The sequence below is a fragment of the Rhopilema esculentum genome, chromosome 2, assembly GCF_057945365.1.
Source record: "Rhopilema esculentum isolate cy_ngs chromosome 2, ASM5794536v1, whole genome shotgun sequence".
NCBI classification, from domain to species: Eukaryota; Metazoa; Cnidaria; class Scyphozoa; order Rhizostomeae; family Rhizostomatidae; genus Rhopilema; species Rhopilema esculentum.
The window spans coordinates 1612363-1631212 of NC_142816.1; the positions used below are offsets into that span (position 1 = coordinate 1612363).

Sequence of the window (18850 nt, forward strand, 5' to 3'; positions counted from 1 at the left end):
AAAATTCTTAAAATAGTGTTTTGTGACGTCAAACTTCGGTACTCTCGCCAATTTCATCTTTAGCAACAGTGACTGGTGCTGCCATCAACAACCGATAACATGTATTTGAAAATGGAAACATTATCTTTCTTTCTTCTGAAAAATTGTCAGTTTTCAAAAGTTTGCCGACAAAACTTCCCTTTTCGAAGATTTGCCGACAAAGTTTGGGTTTGGAGGGTGGGTGTCACATCCCCCCACATCCCCCGTAGCAACGGCCCTGAAATGATGACCCACCAGGTATGCGTTCCTCTACTGATTAACCAGGTATGCTTTAGAGCTATTTTAGATAATGCTCGTGTGTCAGGCAAAAGCTTGAGTAGTTTTCAAAATGTTTTCTTTTTTCAAAGCCATTTTTAATTTTAGTGCCAAGGAAAAATCATTTTATAATAATTAGATATGATATATGACAGAAATCAAAGATATAATAGGATTTGAAATATGAACAAACGTGAGAAATTGTGACAAATAAAATAAATAAATTCAAACAAATATAGTTTGTGTTTTACTTCCCATGTTACTCAGTAAAGACACATTTTCAGAGATCAAGTCAGACAATGTACAATAAACGCAAACGGTGTAACATAAAGAATGCTAATGAGATTCAAATTGAAGCAAATCAAGTAAGAGACGAAAGTGTTGAGACAATTTATTAAGTGTTCATATATTTTAACATCATTTAACATATTTTAAGCGGTGTATAATGTGAAGGAAATGTGCATATGCAGTGCAGTTTTCGTAGTGATACTTGAATTGTATTGGGTAAAAGACATGTATCAAAGCAGTTTTAAATTGACGCATATTCAGCGTCCTCCTCGGCAAAGCAGCTATTGAAGTTGCACTCTGGGTGATGACTATGGGGGTATGAGCGACATCGTCTGTTGAGGCAGCGCCTATGACGTCCACCTGTTCTGTATCCAAGACACCTCAACTTCACGATGTCATCAGTGTAAAAGATGTGAACGCCTTGTCGCAAAAGCATCTTGTACCGGCCCTCGACTGCCTCAATTTGAGCCTCGCTAAGGTGCATATCGTAAATTGTGTATGCGCCAATAACCACTTTCTTTCCGTAATTCTTTTTGAGCGTTTTAACTGTTTGATCAATCCCACCATATGTTGGATCGTTGAACATCACTTGATCAATGTCCACAAATGTTGCATTCATTGCTTTCTCTACGGTTCCGGACTGGTAGAAGAAGTCAACGAACCGATTGTCGGTGGTAGGAATATCTGCTAAACAGGTCTGCAAGCCGGGCAGTTGCTGCAAACTAGCTTTCAATGCGGCGTATACTTGCGGTGGTTGATACCAGTATGCCGGAGTATACGAGTTTCCAATGACCAATTTATTATCAATCTGTTACAAAAGGGTTGGAGAGAATTTAGTAGAGTTGAGTTTTTATAGGCACTGTTACAATGTCTAACTCTACATCCCTTATTACCCATAAATTCTGCATTATAAGAATGCTCTCTTTTGCCACAATTTCGTGGTACTTCTTTTTGTTAGTACTATTCCCAAAAGATAAATGTTAAAATACACTGACACTATCTATACCCAATACATTTTTATTAACATTCAGTTGGATTATATTGACCTTGATTGAATGAAATATAATACAATGAAAATTGCATTGCCCCCTTGAACAAAGGTTCCCCCGCCCCCACCTTCCTTAATCCATTTCTCTTGGTGCAGCAATTACTCTTTAAGGATATTCTAAATGTACCAAAACAACAATAAAGAACGTGCAATCTAAAGCATTTTGACACGAGTTATTTTCTGAAAGTGAATGTAAATAGAAAAATCAGAATTACCGGAAAACAGGTGCAGAAATAAATTGGCCAAGCTTCATGGTTATAAATGAAAATGTAATAAGGATTTATATTGCCCAATCTGTTGCAAAGAGGTCGATGCCCTTAAGGCATACATAAGTATTTTTTGCTGTTTAGGACAGCATGGTCCATAGTTACTACACTGAATTTCACGCTTAAGAGGACCAGAGGACAGTAGCGGCGCCGGGGGGGGGGGGACTGGGGGGACACGTCCCTCCCAGTTTTTGGCAGGATCAATTTTGCATTTTGTCTAAATCCGATGAGAAAATGTTGGGGGAGGGGTAATATTTTGGCAACGTACTTTTTGTGATGTAATCCTATGATTATCAGACTGCCTTTACATAGTCAAAGGTGAGTAATGAGCGTCCCATTCAGATAAAAATTGCGTTCCTTGTTAGTAAAAGGGGGTTTTCTGGTGCTAAAAGGGGCGTGGTCTAAAATATTTCGTTTTGTCCCCCCCAGAGCGTAGTGGCTGGCGCCGCCATTGCCAGAGGATGAACTTAAAACCATCCGGCTATATATTCCGAACAAACTAGCTATAGATTTAGCCTTGTAATGAATGCATCAAAATAAACTTACATTTTTCACTACCAGTGACTTGGTGATGTCGAAAGAATTAATCAAAACTTGTTTCTGCATTTGGAACTGATTGACAAGATATGCAACATGTCCAGCAAGTTCTGTTGCTCTCTGCAAATCTTCTGGTGTAGTGTGAATCAATGTCGCTGGCTTCATCTGCAGATATCAAAAATCAATAATCAGCTTTTGCCAAAAAGAAACTACACTTTTTAAAACAACGCGTTTGTTTCCAAGATTGTAACGTTTTGCTTTCGCTTATAACTGGGACATTTGCTATGTAGGACAGATTTTTCAGGTCCCGTGAAGGTCCCACTTACAGGGTGTAAATGTATAAATTCAGAGATCAACGTCTATAAAACATTTTGTGACTTCATCTTCCTTCACACTGTTCTTATATCAAGTGGTACTCTGTGAAGTACTAGTACCAGGCGAATTTCCTTAGCAGAACTTGAAGTACTCTGGTGCTCCACGTCTTTAAAATGTTACATTGCTGAATTTCTGTCTGTCCGAAGCAAAAGCAGGCTTGAAAGGTTTTTTGGTAGTGAAATATATTGATATATTATAGTTCAAATAAAAAACGGTAATGAAAAACAACCATTCAAACTTCCCGTATATAATAAATGACTGAATAACCTCCCAGGGCACTCACTTGGCACAAGACCGTTATTCGGTCACTTATTTTATTCTCCAACTTTGATGCTAAAACTTTGATACTCTTAAACAACATTGAGAACTGAAATTCGAGAAGTTTCAAACAAGAAGTAAGTGTCAAGACAGGAATAAAAAGAAAAACTAAATATATCGTTAAAACATCTCCAATTTGGTCATTAATATATTAAACTTATATAAAATTTTGAAGCTTACTTCGATGTAAACCAGCAAGTTTGTATTTTTTGCCCATATCAAGACTTCATGCAGGAAAGGAATTTTTCTTGGCTTGTCGTAAGTGTAGGTCTGAGCGCCTGCGATTCAAAACATAGACAATTATCATTGTACTGTCGATAGACCATTTTGCATATGCTATACCAAAGTCAATATATAAACTTCCATTAAGATCGCTACATAATCATCATCACGATTATCACTATTACCATTCATTATCAACAAAATTATTATCAATAGAATCTGAGTCATGTCTTTAAGATGGGGGAGGGGAGGGGAGGGGAAGGGAGGGGAGGGGAGGGAAGGGGAGGGGAGTTGAGGGAAGGGGAGGGGAGGGGAGGGGAGTTGAGGGAAGGGGAGGGGAGGGGACTGGGAGGGGAGTGGGAGGGGAGTGGGAGGGGAGGGGAGTGGGATGGGAGGGGAGTGGGAGGGGAGTGGGAGGGGAGTGGGAGGGGAGGAGAGTGGGAGTGGTGCAAACATTTTGTGCAAGAGTAGGCTGATTATTGTACAATCCAGGATGAAAGTTTGTTTCTTTCTTTCTTTATTTTATTTTCAAACACCATCACATAATATACTTCATAGATATGTTGCATATGTATTCCTTGCAGTGGTCACAAGTACAACCATGCGATTTGATCTTATCATTATTTCAAATGTTTACATAGAGTCTCATTTTGCCTAGCCTTTTTATAGTTGCAATTCAAATAGACTGACAATTTAATGTGCAAACATATTTTGAATGCCTGGAAGATTACTTTGAACTTCCACTAAACAGAGAAAGTCAGATGGGTCTGTTACAGATAAGGCCATATAAGTAAAGGTTTTTGCCCCCAATCAAACCACTGCTACTTGGCCCTGGTACTTAAATGTATGAACCAGGCCAAAACATTAGTAATCCATTAGCAAGAATTGGGTCAATATTTAAAAGTTCTAAAAATATATTGTAATGACTTCATTGTTTTGACACTACGATACGACAGATAAAGAACACCAACCTGAATTTTGCTGTATCGAAATACTTACCGTATGCAATTGTTGTTTTGTACCGCAGCTGTTGGATTTCAGCAGCGTTCATATCGTGGATATTTCGGTTAACCCCAGTAAGTCTCTGTAAAAGAAATTCAATTATGATGAAACACCGCCTAAGAGCAAGGGGCTAGTCTGCGGGCAGACTCTACTGTTTTCAATTCGGTTTCCCTGTTTGCTTTTTGCTACCGTTCCCTTTTTCGGAGTTTGGCTCCCAGTCCCAGTAGAGGCTGCGAAACAGAGGCAAAAACCTTGGGTCGGGCTCTCAAGATTCGGGGAATCGTCGTTGATTGGCAACACGCATATCTGATTGTTTTCCCCAAGGTAGCGTTAATATGTCTCTCAAATAGCAAAACAAAAATAGCGGCAAATATTGAAATGAATTTATCATTCAAATCAATAACAGAATGAAGCGAAACAGTTAATTTTCAATTCAACTCAATAGCAAGGTGGGTAAAATTTATGAAAAATTTCAATCTAAAAAGAGCTCTCGATACTGTGGATCACAAAATAGTGTTGGAAAATTTTTTTGGTATGGTTTACCAGATAAAGTGATTAACTGGTTTCGATCCTATGTAACCCAACCAAATTAATTTTGCAGAATGAACGGTGAATGTCCCAAACCCTTAGGGGTAATCTGTGGCATTCTTTAAGGTTCCTGCTTCGCCCCTTTTTTGTTACCTAAACGACTTTGAAGAATATTCAAGTTTTCTTTAGCAAGCATGTATGCTAATGATACGCACACGACAATTGTCTCTGAACAAGTTAAGGTGTAGCAGGGAAACTTAGCTTGCACAAGTTAATTCATATTAAACTATACTGAAATATTTGAATATATAGATCTATACCTCTGCATTATCATCATGAAAGCAAACAACTTGCTTGTCTTTGGAGAGGAAGACGTCAACCTCGAATCCATCCGCGCCATCTTCTAGCACACTCTGGAAGCCATCCAATGTATTTTCTTGAATTTTTTTCGGATTTCCACGATGGCCTAACACTAAAGGCTTGCATTTTTTGTGATAAATATGACATTTAGGAATGGCACCAACATCTTTGTCGAAACATTTGTCGACTGGAAATTCTTGTGCTTTGGCTGAAATACAAAAACAAGTATATCTGTATAGCAATTATTTCTGTATACTCAGGTAGCTAAGATACTTCCTAGCACGTCATATTTCTTTGCAATGCATCCCAATCCAACTTTCTATAACTTCAAATTTGACAAAATATTACTTTCCCAATGGGAAGCTTATTCCAGCCATACAGGACTATATAGGTGTGGCAAATCATAAAACATTCTTTCCGTGTCATGTGTGGTAGCTAATGCACTTTCTAGATTAACAAATTTGTTTATCTTTGGAATGCATCCCCATCCAATTTTGTATAACTTCAAATTTGATGAGATATTACTTTCCCAATGGGGAACTTATTCCAGCCTTTATGGACTATATAGATGTGGCAAATCATTAAACATTCTTTCCGTGTCATGTTTAGTAGCTAAGGCACTTTCTCGATTAACAAATTTGTATATCTTTGGAATGCATCCCAATCCAACTTTCTATAACTTCAAATTTGATGAAATAATACTCTCCCAATGGGGAACTTATTCCAGCCTTTATGGACTATATAGATGTGGCAAATCATTAAACATTCTTTCCGTGTCATGTGTGGTAACTAAGGCACTTTCTAGATTAACAAATTTGTATATCTTTGGAATGCATCCCCATCCTACTTTCTATAACTTCAAATTTGATGAAATAATACTCTCCCAATGGGGAACTTATTCCAGCCTTTATGGACTATATAGATGTGGCAAATCATTAAACATTCTTTCCGTGTCATGTGTGGTAACTAAGGCACTTTCTAGATTAACAAATTTGTTTATCTTTGGAATGCATCCCCATCCAACTTTCTATAACTTCAAATTTGATGAAATATTACTTTCCCAATGGGGAACTTATTCCAGCCTTTATGGACTATATAGATGTGGCAAATCATTAAACATTCTTTCCGTGTCATGTGTGGTAGCTAAGGCACTTTCTAGATTAACAAATTTGTTTATCTTTGGAATGCATCCCCATCCAACTTTCTATAACTTCAAATTTGATAAAATATTACTTTCCCAATGGGAAGCTTATTCCAGCCATACAGGACTATATAGGTGTGGCAAATCATAAAACATTCTTTCCGTGTCATGTGTGGTAGCTAAGGCACTTTCTAGATTAACAAATTTGTTTATCTTTGGAATGCATCCCCATCCAACTTTCTATAACTTCAAATTTGATGAAATAATACTTTCCCAATGGGGAACTTATTCCAGCCTTTCTGGACTATATAGATGTGGCAAATCATGAAACATTCTTTCCGTGTCATGTGTGGTTGCTAAGGCACTTTCTAGATTAACAAATTTGTTTATCTTTGGAATGCATTCCCATCCAACTTTCTATAACTTCAAATTTCATGAAATATTACTTTTCCAATGGGGAACTTATTCCAGCCTTTCTGGACTATATAGATGTGGCAAATCATTAAACATTCTTTCCGTGTCATGTGTGGTAACTAAGGCACTTTCTAGATTAACAAATTTGTATATCTTTGGAATGCATCCCCATCCAACTTTCTATAACTTCAAATTTGATGAAATATTACTTTCCCAATGGGGAACTTATTCCAGCCTTTATGGACTATATAGATGTGGCAAATCATTAAACATTCTTTCCGTGTCATGTGTGGTAACTAAGGCACTTTCTCGATTAACAAATTTGTATATCTTTGGAATGCATCCCAATCCAACTTTCTACAACTTCAAATTTGATGAAATATTACTTTCCCAATGGGGAACTTATTCCAGCCTTTATGGACTATATAGATGTGGCAAATCATTAAACATTCTTTCCGTGTCATGTGTGGTAGCTAAGGCACTTTCTAGATTAACAAATTTGTTTATCTTTGGAATGCATCCCCATCCAACTTTCTATAACTTCAAATTTGATAAAATATTACTTTCCCAATGGGAAGCTTATTCCAGCCATACAGGACTATATAGGTGTGGCAAATCATAAAACATTCTTTCCGTGTCATGTGTGGTAGCTAAGGCACTTTCTAGATTAACAAATTTGTTTATCTTTGGAATGCATCCCCATCCAACTTTCTATAACTTCAAATTTGATGAAATAATACTTTCCCAATGGGGAACTTATTCCAGCCTTTCTGGACTATATAGATGTGGCAAATCATAAAACATTCTTTCCGTGTCATGTGTGGTTGCTAAGGCACTTTCTAGATTAACAAATTTGTTTATCTTTGGAATGCATTCCCATCCAACTTTCTATAACTTCAAATTTCATGAAATATTACTTTTCCAATGGGGAACTTATTCCAGCCTTTATGGACTATATAGATGTGGCAAATCATTAAACATTCTTTCCGTGTCATGTGTGGTAACTAAGGCACTTTCTCGATTAACAAATTTGTATATCTTTGGAATGCATCCCAATCCAACTTTCTACAACTTCAAATTTGATGAAATATTACTTTCCCAATGGGGAACTTATTCCAGCCTTTATGGACTATATAGATGTGGCAAATCATTAAACATTCTTTCCGTGTCATGTGTGGTAGCTAAGGCACTTTCTAGATTAACAAATTTGTTTATCTTTGGAATGCATCCCCATCCAACTTTCTATAACTTCAAATTTGATAAAATATTACTTTCCCAATGGGAAGCTTATTCCAGCCATACAGGACTATATAGGTGTGGCAAATCATAAAACATTCTTTCCGTGTCATGTGTGGTAGCTAAGGCACTTTCTAGATTAACAAATTTGTTTATCTTTGGAATGCATCCCCATCCAACTTTCTATAACTTCAAATTTGATGAAATAATACTTTCCCAATGGGGAACTTATTCCAGCCTTTCTGGACTATATAGATGTGGCAAATCATAAAACATTCTTTCCGTGTCATGTGTGGTTGCTAAGGCACTTTCTAGATTAACAAATTTGTTTATCTTTGGAATGCATTCCCATCCAACTTTCTATAACTTCAAATTTCATGAAATATTACTTTTCCAATGGGGAACTTATTCCAGCCTTTCTGGACTATATAGATGTGGCAAATCATAAAACATTCTTTCCGTGTCATGTGTGGTAGCTAAGGCACTTTCTAGATTAACAAATTTGTATATCTTTGGAATGCATCCCAATCCAACTTTCTATAACTTCAAATTTGATGAAATATTACTTTCCCAATGGGAAGCTTATTCCAGCCATACAGGACTATATAGGTGTGGCAAATCATAAAACATTCTTTCCGTGTCATGTGTGGTAGCTAAGGCACTTTCTAGATTAACAAATTTGTTTATCTTTGGAATGCATCCCCATCCAACTTTCTATAACTTCAAATTTGATGAAATAATACTTTCCCAATGGGGAACTTATTCCAGCCTTTCTGGACTATATAGATGTGGCAAATCATAAAACATTCTTTCCGTGTCATGTGTGGTAGCTAAGGCACTTTCTAGATTAACAAATTTGTTTATCTTTGGAATGCATCCCCATCCAACTTTCTATAACTTCAAATTTGATGAAATATTACTTTCCCAATGGGGAACTTATTCCAGCCTTTCTGGACTATATAGATGTGGCAAATCATAAAACATTCTTTCCGTGTCATGTGTGGTAACTAAGGCACTTTCTAGATTAACAAATTTGTATATCTTTGGAATGCATCCCCATCCAACTTTCTATAACTTCAAATTTGATGAAATAATACTCTCCCAATGGGGAACTTATTCCAGCCTTTATGGACTATATAGATGTGGCAAATCATTAAACATTCTTTCCGTGTCATGTGTGGTAACTAAGGCACTTTCTAGATTAACAAATTTGTATATCTTTGGAATGCATCCCCATCCAACTTTCTATAACTTCAAATTTGATGAAATATTACTTTCCCAATGGGGAACTTATTCCAGCCTTTATGGACTATATAGATGTGGCAAATCATTAAACATTCTTTCCGTGTCATGTGTGGTAACTAAGGCACTTTCTCGATTAACAAATTTGTATATCTTTGGAATGCATCCCAATCCAACTTTCTACAACTTCAAATTTGATGAAATATTACTTTCCCAATGGGGAACTTATTCCAGCCTTTATGGACTATATAGATGTGGCAAATCATTAAACATTCTTTCCGTGTCATGTGTGGTAGCTAAGGCACTTTCTAGATTAACAAATTTGTTTATCTTTGGAATGCATCCCCATCCAACTTTCTATAACTTCAAATTTGATAAAATATTACTTTCCCAATGGGAAGCTTATTCCAGCCATACAGGACTATATAGGTGTGGCAAATCATAAAACATTCTTTCCGTGTCGTGTGTGGTAGCTAAGGCACTTTCTAGATTAACAAATTTGTTTATCTTTGGAATGCATCCCCATCCAACTTTCTATAACTTCAAATTTGATGAAATAATACTTTCCCAATGGGGAACTTATTCCAGCCTTTCTGGACTATATAGATGTGGCAAATCATAAAACATTCTTTCCGTGTCATGTGTGGTTGCTAAGGCACTTTCTAGATTAACAAATTTGTTTATCTTTGGAATGCATTCCCATCCAACTTTCTATAACTTCAAATTTCATGAAATATTACTTTTCCAATGGGGAACTTATTCCAGCCTTTCTGGACTATATAGATGTGGCAAATCATAAAACATTCTTTCCGTGTCATGTGTGGTAGCTAAGGCACTTTCTAGATTAACAAATTTGTTTATCTTTGGAATGCATCCCCATCCAACTTTCTATAACTTCAAATTTGATAAAATATTACTTTCCCAATGGGAAGCTTATTCCAGCCATACAGGACTATATAGGTGTGGCAAATCATAAAACATTCTTTCCGTGTCATGTGTGGTAGCTAAGGCACTTTCTAGATTAACAAATTTGTTTATCTTTGGAATGCATCCCCATCCAACTTTCTATAACTTCAAATTTGATGAAATAATACTTTCCCAATGGGGAACTTATTCCAGCCTTTCTGGACTATATAGATGTGGCAAATCATAAAACATTCTTTCCGTGTCATGTGTGGTAGCTAAGGCACTTTCTAGATTAACAAATTTGTTTATCTTTGGAATGCATCCCCATCCAACTTTCTATAACTTCAAATTTGATGAAATAATACTTTCCCAATGGGGAACTTATTCCAGCCTTTCTGGACTATATAGATGTGGCAAATCATAAAACATTCTTTCCGTGTCATGTGTGGTTGCTAAGGCACTTTCTAGATTAACAAATTTGTTTATCTTTGGAATGCATTCCCATCCAACTTTCTATAACTTCAAATTTCATGAAATATTACTTTTCCAATGGGGAACTTATTCCAGCCTTTCTGGACTATATAGATGTGGCAAATCATAAAACATTCTTTCCGTGTCATGTGTGGTAGCTAAGGCACTTTCTAGATTAACAAATTTGTATATCTTTGCAATGCATCCCAATCCAACTTTCTATAACTTCAAATTTGATGAAATATTACTTTCCCAATGGGAAGCTTATTCCAGCCATACAGGACTATATAGGTGTGGCAAATCATAAAACATTCTTTCCGTGTCATGTGTGGTAGCTAAGGCACTTTCTAGATTAACAAATTTGTTTATCTTTGGAATGCATCCCCATCCAACTTTCTATAACTTCAAATTTGATAAAATATTACTTTCCCAATGGGAAGCTTATTCCAGCCATACAGGACTATATAGGTGTGGCAAATCATAAAACATTCTTTCCGTGTCATGTGTGGTAGCTAAGGCACTTTCTAGATTAACAAATTTGTTTATCTTTGGAATGCATCCCCATCCAACTTTCTATAACTTCAAATTTGATGAAATAATACTTTCCCAATGGGGAACTTATTCCAGCCTTTCTGGACTATATAGATGTGGCAAATCATAAAACATTCTTTCCGTGTCATGTGTGGTAGCTAAGGCACTTTCTAGATTAACAAATTTGTTTATCTTTGGAATGCATTCCCATCCAACTTTCTATAACTTCAAATTTCATGAAATATTACTTTCCCAATGGGGAACTTATTCCAGCCTTTATGGACTATATAGATGTGGCAAATCATAAAACATTCTTTCCGTGTCATGTGTGGTAGCTAAGGCACTTTCTAGATTAACAAATTTGTATATCTTTGGAATGCATCCCAATCCAACTTTCTATAACTTCAAATTTGATGAAATATTACTTTCCCAATGGGAAGCTTATTCCAGCCATACAGGACTATATAGGTGTGGCAAATCATAAAACATTCTTTCCGTGTCATGTGTGGTAGCTAAGGCACTTTCTAGATTAACAAATTTGTTTATCTTTGGAATGCATCCCCATCCAACTTTCTATAACTTCAAATTTGATAAAATATTACTTTCCCAATGGGAAGCTTATTCCAGCCATACAGGACTATATAGGTGTGGCAAATCATAAAACATTCTTTCCGTGTCATGTGTGGTAGCTAAGGCACTTTCTAGATTAACAAATTTGTTTATCTTTGGAATGCATCCCCATCCAACTTTCTATAACTTCAAATTTGATGAAATAATACTTTCCCAATGGGGAACTTATTCCAGCCTTTCTGGACTATATAGATGTGGCAAATCATAAAACATTCTTTCCGTGTCATGTGTGGTAGCTAAGGCACTTTCTAGATTAACAAATTTGTTTATCTTTGGAATGCATCCCCATCCAACTTTCTATAACTTCAAATTTGATGAAATATTACTTTCCCAATGGGGAACTTATTCCAGCCTTTCTGGACTATATAGATGTGGCAAATCATAAAACATTCTTTCCGTGTCATGTGTGGTAACTAAGGCACTTTCTCGATTAACAAATTTGTTTATCTTTGGAATGCATCCCCATCCAACTTTCTATAACTTCAAATTTGATGAAATATTACTTTCCCAATGGGGAATTTATTCCAGCCTTTCTGGACTATATAGATGTGGCAAATCATTAAACATTCTTTCCGTGTCATGTGTGGTAACTAAGGCACTTTCTCGATTAACAAATTTGTATATCTTTGGAATGCATCCCAATCCAACTTTCTATAACTTCAAATTTGATGAAATATTACTTTCCCAATGGGGAACTTATTCCAGCCTTTATGGACTATATAGATGTGGCAAATCATTAAACATTCTTTCCGTGTCATGTGTGGTAGCTAAGGCACTTTCTAGATTAACAAATTTGTTTATCTTTGGAATGCATCCCCATCCAACTTTCTATAACTTCAAATTTGATGAAATATTACTTTCCCAATGGGAAGCTTATTCCAGCCTTTATGGACTATATAGATGTGGCAAATCATTAAACATTCTTTCTGTGTCATATTTAGTAGCTAAGGCACTTTCTAGATTATCAAATTTGTATATCTTTGCATAACTTTTCATAACTTTAAATCTGATAAAATGTTTTGTTCCAAATGGAAAGTTTCTTCCACTCTACCTAGATTTCAATGATGATTCAAAGTGCTCAACATTTATTTCTAAAAACTTTTTGTCAACTTCACACATCTATGTCTTGAATTTGGCAGACTTTTCCAAACTTGATTAGGCCCTTTGGGGGGTTTGTAGCGCCAAGCTGTTCAACATTCTTTTGTGTCATTTTTGGTAACCATGGTACTACTATTTACTAAAAATTCGAATTTTTAAAAATTTAATTTCAATCCTTTCTTTTCTATAGACGTATATGGTATTGTTACGTTCTTATAATACAGAAATCTTTTTGGTCTTTTCCGCATAATCTCTGATGGTTTGCATTGAATTATGTGGTCACAAATCATTGATTAAATCCTGTTCAACTTTTCTAACGACTTAAAGGTATCCATCGTTTCTTGCATTTTTAGGCCATTGTTTAATAAAAATGATCCAAAAGCACGAAATTACAGTTCTAGCTATCCTCTTAGTTTCATAAGCAGACTTTAACGTAATTCATGTCATGTTATTTAGCAAATGTCTAAATCTACTTAATATTCTTCGTAGCCATTACTTCCAAATATGCAAAATAAATTAAAGGCATTACGAATTGGCTGATATATGGCCTCTTGAGCACAGGCTCCTGCCTTTTTTGGTCTTTGTTCATAACTTTATGGACCAGGCCAGAATAACGGTAATCCGTTAGCAAACTTGAAATCTTTCATTGGCCATATCTTGGCCAATTTGGAATATATCTAGTTATTTTTGCATTTTAAGAGGTATTTTATGATGTTCTTCCAGATTATGTGGTCAAATTTAAGAAATTCTAAAAAAATATTTTTGTTGACGTCACACTTCTGTACTCTACAAATTCACAGTATCGCAAAGACTAGATCAGATATATCCCGCCCAGGACCAATCAGATCGGGCCCTATTGAGTCATATGTTTGAATTCAACCAAAACTGGAAGTTCCATGAACAAATTGTTGAGTATAGATTTCAATCAATACTTTCTTGATAAACCTCCCTTTTCCCTTCCCCCTCTTCACATAGTATATATTTTTATAAAATTATATAACTTTTCTCCATGTTTCATTTTGATATTTTCGCTTTTGCTCACCAGAACTTGAAATGTTATTACAAGTTGTTAGGCTATCATATTTAGCGTTAAACTGTGGAACCATGTCGTTTTTTTAAAAATTTAGAAATAAATTGATTTTCTCGGTTGTTGCTAGAGGTCATTTTTAACGTAAAAGGGTCTTGACAAGCTGGTTGAGAGGTTTTCCTTGAGCCTTGGGTGAAAGGAAAGATGGCACCCGTGATTAAGGTTTCAAATCTATGATTGTTATTTTTGTTAATATTGTTAGAAACTTCGTTATAAGTTTTTGTGCCCTTCTCAGCTTCAAGCCTTTGGCGTTCCGCCTCTTGCCCCCTTTTCGATGGGCCTGGGGCTTGAGATCGCCACCGTTGAGCTCAAGCGTAAACAATCGATTTGTTTGTCTTCCCTTGTCAGGCTGACAAACACGATGAAGTTTTCAAAAGTGTTATGTGTTGAGTTTTACATATGAACAAAGTCCCCGCTACCTGTTAAGTACGAATTTTGAGATTGTGTTTTCTTTACGAATGCTCACAAAATACAATTCATGTCAAGCTAACAAAATCGTTTGAATCATTCAGTTCAGATTTTTAAAGCGCACAGAAGAAGAGAGATAGCGCGACTGTCTAACAATATCTTAAGATTTCAATCTCAAGACTTCTGGTTGGCTACGTTAACATAGAAGACTCTCCTCGGGTATTACGTTAAAATATTGAGAAAAATCTCATGAGTACTGCTCTGCGCGGCAAGAAAATAATTTTTTCATTTATTTTTGTAATTTCATAATAAGTTCTTTCTAAGAAATTTTGTGATTTATCCTTTGGAGTTTTGTTTAGAAATTTTTGTTATACTTGACGAAATTCTGTAATCTATAAAATTTTGTTTTTAAGCTAGTTCTAAAAAACATCGAAGTTTTGTGTTAATGCAATTCAAGACCATGTTAACTAGAAAAATAAATTTCGAAGGTTTGCAATTATCAGTAATTTGTTTCTTTTTAAGAGCTACAAAATATTGCGTGCAACATTATTAATTTCCTTTCGTGGTTGCATTCAGAGTATACCAATATCTACAATTTTTATGAAACTTTAATTATCCTTACAAACAATCTTGAAAAGCAAAGAATTATTATTATTCTCTGGCTGGATATTCTAGAAAATTACGACATTTACCCTAAAGTAAATGAAGCCCCCCCCCCCCAACCCCTATGTCCTCTTCTCCGCGGTGCTTGCTTACACAATTTCCATGGCGATATGGACTCAAAGCAAATCTGCCTCTGTATGATAATGTCAGGCTTGTATGCTTGGCGTGCAGTGTTGTGATATTACTGATTGGTCAAGTAATGTAGCACATAGAAACCGATCCGTTCACTTTATATAGATGTTTGCATATACATAAATTAAATACTTACATTAAATTTAGTACTCCTTCAAATATTACGTACGATTACACGACGTACGACCAACTCTCTCTACACATTCTAAAAATCTCCCTTCCCTACAGAACACACGTAACCTTATTTAAAGGCAGTCTTTCCCCTTCGTGATAGCCTGCGTGCAGACTCTGTTGACAAAATTGAAAATAGGAGAAAACGTATAAATGAATGGTATCATAATAATAGAATAGGTCTGTTTGTTCTTTTGAACAACTAAATTTACAGAAAAAAATTGCACGCTAATGGAGTTGTAGTAGGACAAGAAAAGCGGCACTGTTGCGCAGACTCTACTTTCTCTACTCTTTAAAATTTCAGAGCCTGCACGCAGGCAACTTCGTGATACGTAGAGAAATTGCGCTATTGTGGTTCTTCATTCTGATTGTTTATTTGTGCATTGAATCAACGATGCACGAATATCGTGGCCATGAAAAGAGATTCTGAGAACATACTGCCTTTAACGAACACACAAGATTAAAATGGACTATAGCTAATATAATTGAATAAGGCTAAAAAACAGCAAGCTTGGAAAGCGAATAGAAATGCAATATTCTTAACAACGAGGTAACATACTTCTCCACAACATGCAGTGCGATCAAACTTTTTAAATTTTTAATTTTGGTTTAATTAAAATTTTTTTTAGTAATTTAGCTACCGCTCAAGCGGTAATGGCGGTAGTCTGGATCCGCCACTGCCGAGTCCTCAAAGTACTTTTGCAGTGAAGCGATTCGGAAACTACGGTGCAGACACCCTTCATTTTCCGATCTCGCTAGAAAAATATAAATTTTTTTGCACCCAGCAAATTTTCCAACCTGGTTAGGAAACCAATCGTCAACCTCTAGGTTAGAACAATTTATCGAGTCGGAAATGCTCCACGATGCATTTTACAACGCCCTCGCAAAGAGGATAACACGATCTATTTAATATGTGCGTTGAAAAACAGGATTGTGTCGATTGGATGCAGGCTTTGCTACAGCCCTCTTACAGTTACCGCGGAGCGTTGAGAAAAGTAGAGGCTCTAAAAAGGTGGGGGAGGGGGAGCTAAAACCGAACAAGAAATAACTTGCCTGGTGATTCATTGGTAAAGCTTTGCATTTGTGGCAAAAAGTTGGGGGTCTATAGCCCCCAGTCCCCTTCTCCACAGTGTCTTTCTGAAGCACGAAATTGATTGAACAGTTTCGGAAATTTTTCCACTTTGTTTCCTTACAAAAATATAGCTCTTGCAATGCTCCTTTGAAATCTAAAGCGAAATAATTAAAAATCTTTTGGCATAAATATATCTTCAACTTGCAATGCTGATACTAAGATTGCATGATTGCTTACCTTGCCAGATAAGAAGAAGCGCAACAGCGACGAAATGCATTTTGGCAGTCTTCTGCTTGCCTTGGCAACCTCACACCAGGTTACTGCTGATCAACTGACTCAGAGAATAACTTTGGTGTGTTTGATAAATATGTATATACAGGAAGGAGTCTGGGGCCAATTTCAGTCTATCGTATCCCTGTGAGTCAGCAAAATTGGATTTGACAAGTTCAAAAGGCTTTGAAAATCCCAGCAGGAGTATCACCGTCAAATGGGCAATGTTGTATTCAAACAGCCTGCATCCAGGGCAGTAAGAATCTCTTTGAGAATAGGTTTCGGCTTTCGAAAACAACTTTTGATTGTTTATACTGTTTCTTGCTATTCGGTAAAATTTATCTCGTTTTACCAACTAATGAATTGGGTTCATTAGGGTGTGACCCTAGAGTGTGTTAAAATGGCAAATAAATGTCATTTTAAGGTATTGTGTTCAACTATATAGGGCCATTATAATTGGGCATAATGCTACGAACCCTTGGCCTATACTGTCTTTTCTGCTATTTAGCCTCAAAGGGCAGTATAGGACTAACCATGACAAGCTAAAGCCGCCAGCACCCAGGATGGAATCCGTGTAATTTACGCTATAGATATCCTTTGCGTAGCGGTAGATGGACTTGTGTTCCAGACAGCATATCACCAATAACCAGCAGTTGTTTGCCAAAAGACGATTAATTCTTTCTATCATACATTGTACCATGCAGCCTTTTGACGCGAGCCTTTAGCAACCTTGACCAGTAACAGTATCATGCATGTTACAGGTCGTGCCTTCAGATTTTTTTATGAAAGGCTACGCCGGATATGGTTAGCATGATCATTGAACGTTTAGAAGCCTATAGAGTACCGAAGTGTGACGTCATCACTTCGGTACTCTATAGTCCTATACTCACTGGAAAGGAGTTTTTTCAATAATAACTGATATCGATAACCCCAAACCCGACTCGATATTGTTGTAATCTCAAATCCAATAAAGCTGTAACTAAAAGCTCCAAGGTTCTTTCTTTACTTTGATATCTCTCTTTTTCGTTTACCATTACCAATTTACATCACCACTACTGTTTGTAATTAGAATAAAAGTTATATAAAACTATTCTCGCTCATGTTCAAGTTGTTGATAAGCATTTCATTATGATAAAATGACGCAAATAAACAAATAGGACAACATTTAGAAATCAAACAGTTTATTTAGCAAATACGCAGTCTTGAATTAAACTTCGGTCTGTTTCTCACTATTCTTTATGTGGGAAAGCAACAGAAGATATTGTTTATACGAAGGTGTTCCTTTCTGTGTAGAAAAAAAAGTCACGGGAGATGAAATTGGATTTAATAGTTTCAGAAAATTATCAGTGTAAAGAAATTAATTTATTAAATGCTCTAGGTTTGCTTAAAAGAACAATGCTTTTTATTGAAAATTTGAATTGTTTTCTTTTAGCTTTAGATTTGGTAGAAACTATGAAAATATTAGGTGAAATTAACACTTTAATACTGGCATAAAAAACTTCCTGCTTTACTCAAATCATAAACATAAGCAATCATTTGCTTAAAAAAAGAAGATTTTGAGTCGCTGATTTTGTTTACATTTCCTCGTAGTTTGGTTGTGATTTCTCTTTGTTTACTCAACTGCTCTTCAAATATACTTATTATTTGATTTTCTACTACATCCCACGGATTTCTGTCGTAAATTTTTTTTAAAATTACCTATCTAATTCATTACACCTGCCATTAACCTCTCGTTTTCGATCCATTCATTCTTTTCTTTTGAGTTTAACTTTGAAATGTATAGATTGATAGAGGATATGAAAAGTGGTGGCTGCGATTCCATATGAGCCTCGATTCCAAATTCACGAACCATGTGTGAAATTTTCCACTGATAGTAATCCAATAGTCTTTTTCTTTCAAAAACTGTTCTAAGCCTTAACATTAGTTACAGAACTTTGAAATTATTCGCTCTGTTTCAGAATTGAGAGATTTATCGGCACTGGCCTTAGGTAGTTTTATTCTCTAACATAAATAAGCATTGGCATTACGACGTAGATTTCCAGTTACTATCAAATTTTTTTCACTAATTCAGAGACTAATTCAAAGAATTTCAAAGATTTTGGAGCGGCAGCTGGAACAATGGCCTAAACACGCTTCCAGC

General features: G+C 36.0%; 1 protein-coding gene across 1 annotated transcript; it reads right to left on the reverse strand.

The window, feature by feature from the left end:
- Positions 1–616: 616 nt before the first annotated feature.
- Positions 617–16823, reverse strand: LOC135695518 (uncharacterized). Its single transcript, XM_065214636.2, has 6 exons — positions 16678–16823; positions 5199–5446; positions 4348–4432; positions 3307–3404; positions 2443–2598; positions 617–1390 (listed from the first exon to the last, which is right to left on the reverse strand). The coding sequence occupies exons 1-6, from the start codon at positions 16715–16717 to the stop codon at positions 824–826; spliced, it is 1194 nt and encodes a 397-aa protein (XP_065070708.2). The 5' UTR covers positions 16718–16823; the 3' UTR covers positions 617–823.
- Between the last annotated feature and the right edge of the window lie 2027 nt (positions 16824–18850).

Excerpts from the sequence above, each read along its gene's own strand:
- LOC135695518 (XM_065214636.2), bottom strand. The coding sequence starts at position 16,717 with ATGCATTTCGTCGCTGTTGCGCTTCTTCTTATCTGGCAAG. Across the intron at positions 3,405-4,347 it reads CAAAACAACAATTGCATACG|GCGCTCAGACCTACACTTAC; the intron begins GTAAGTATTTCG and ends TTTGAATCGCAG. Across the intron at positions 2,599-3,306 it reads ACTTGCTGGTTTACATCGAA|ATGAAGCCAGCGACATTGAT; the intron begins GTAAGCTTCAAA and ends TGATATCTGCAG.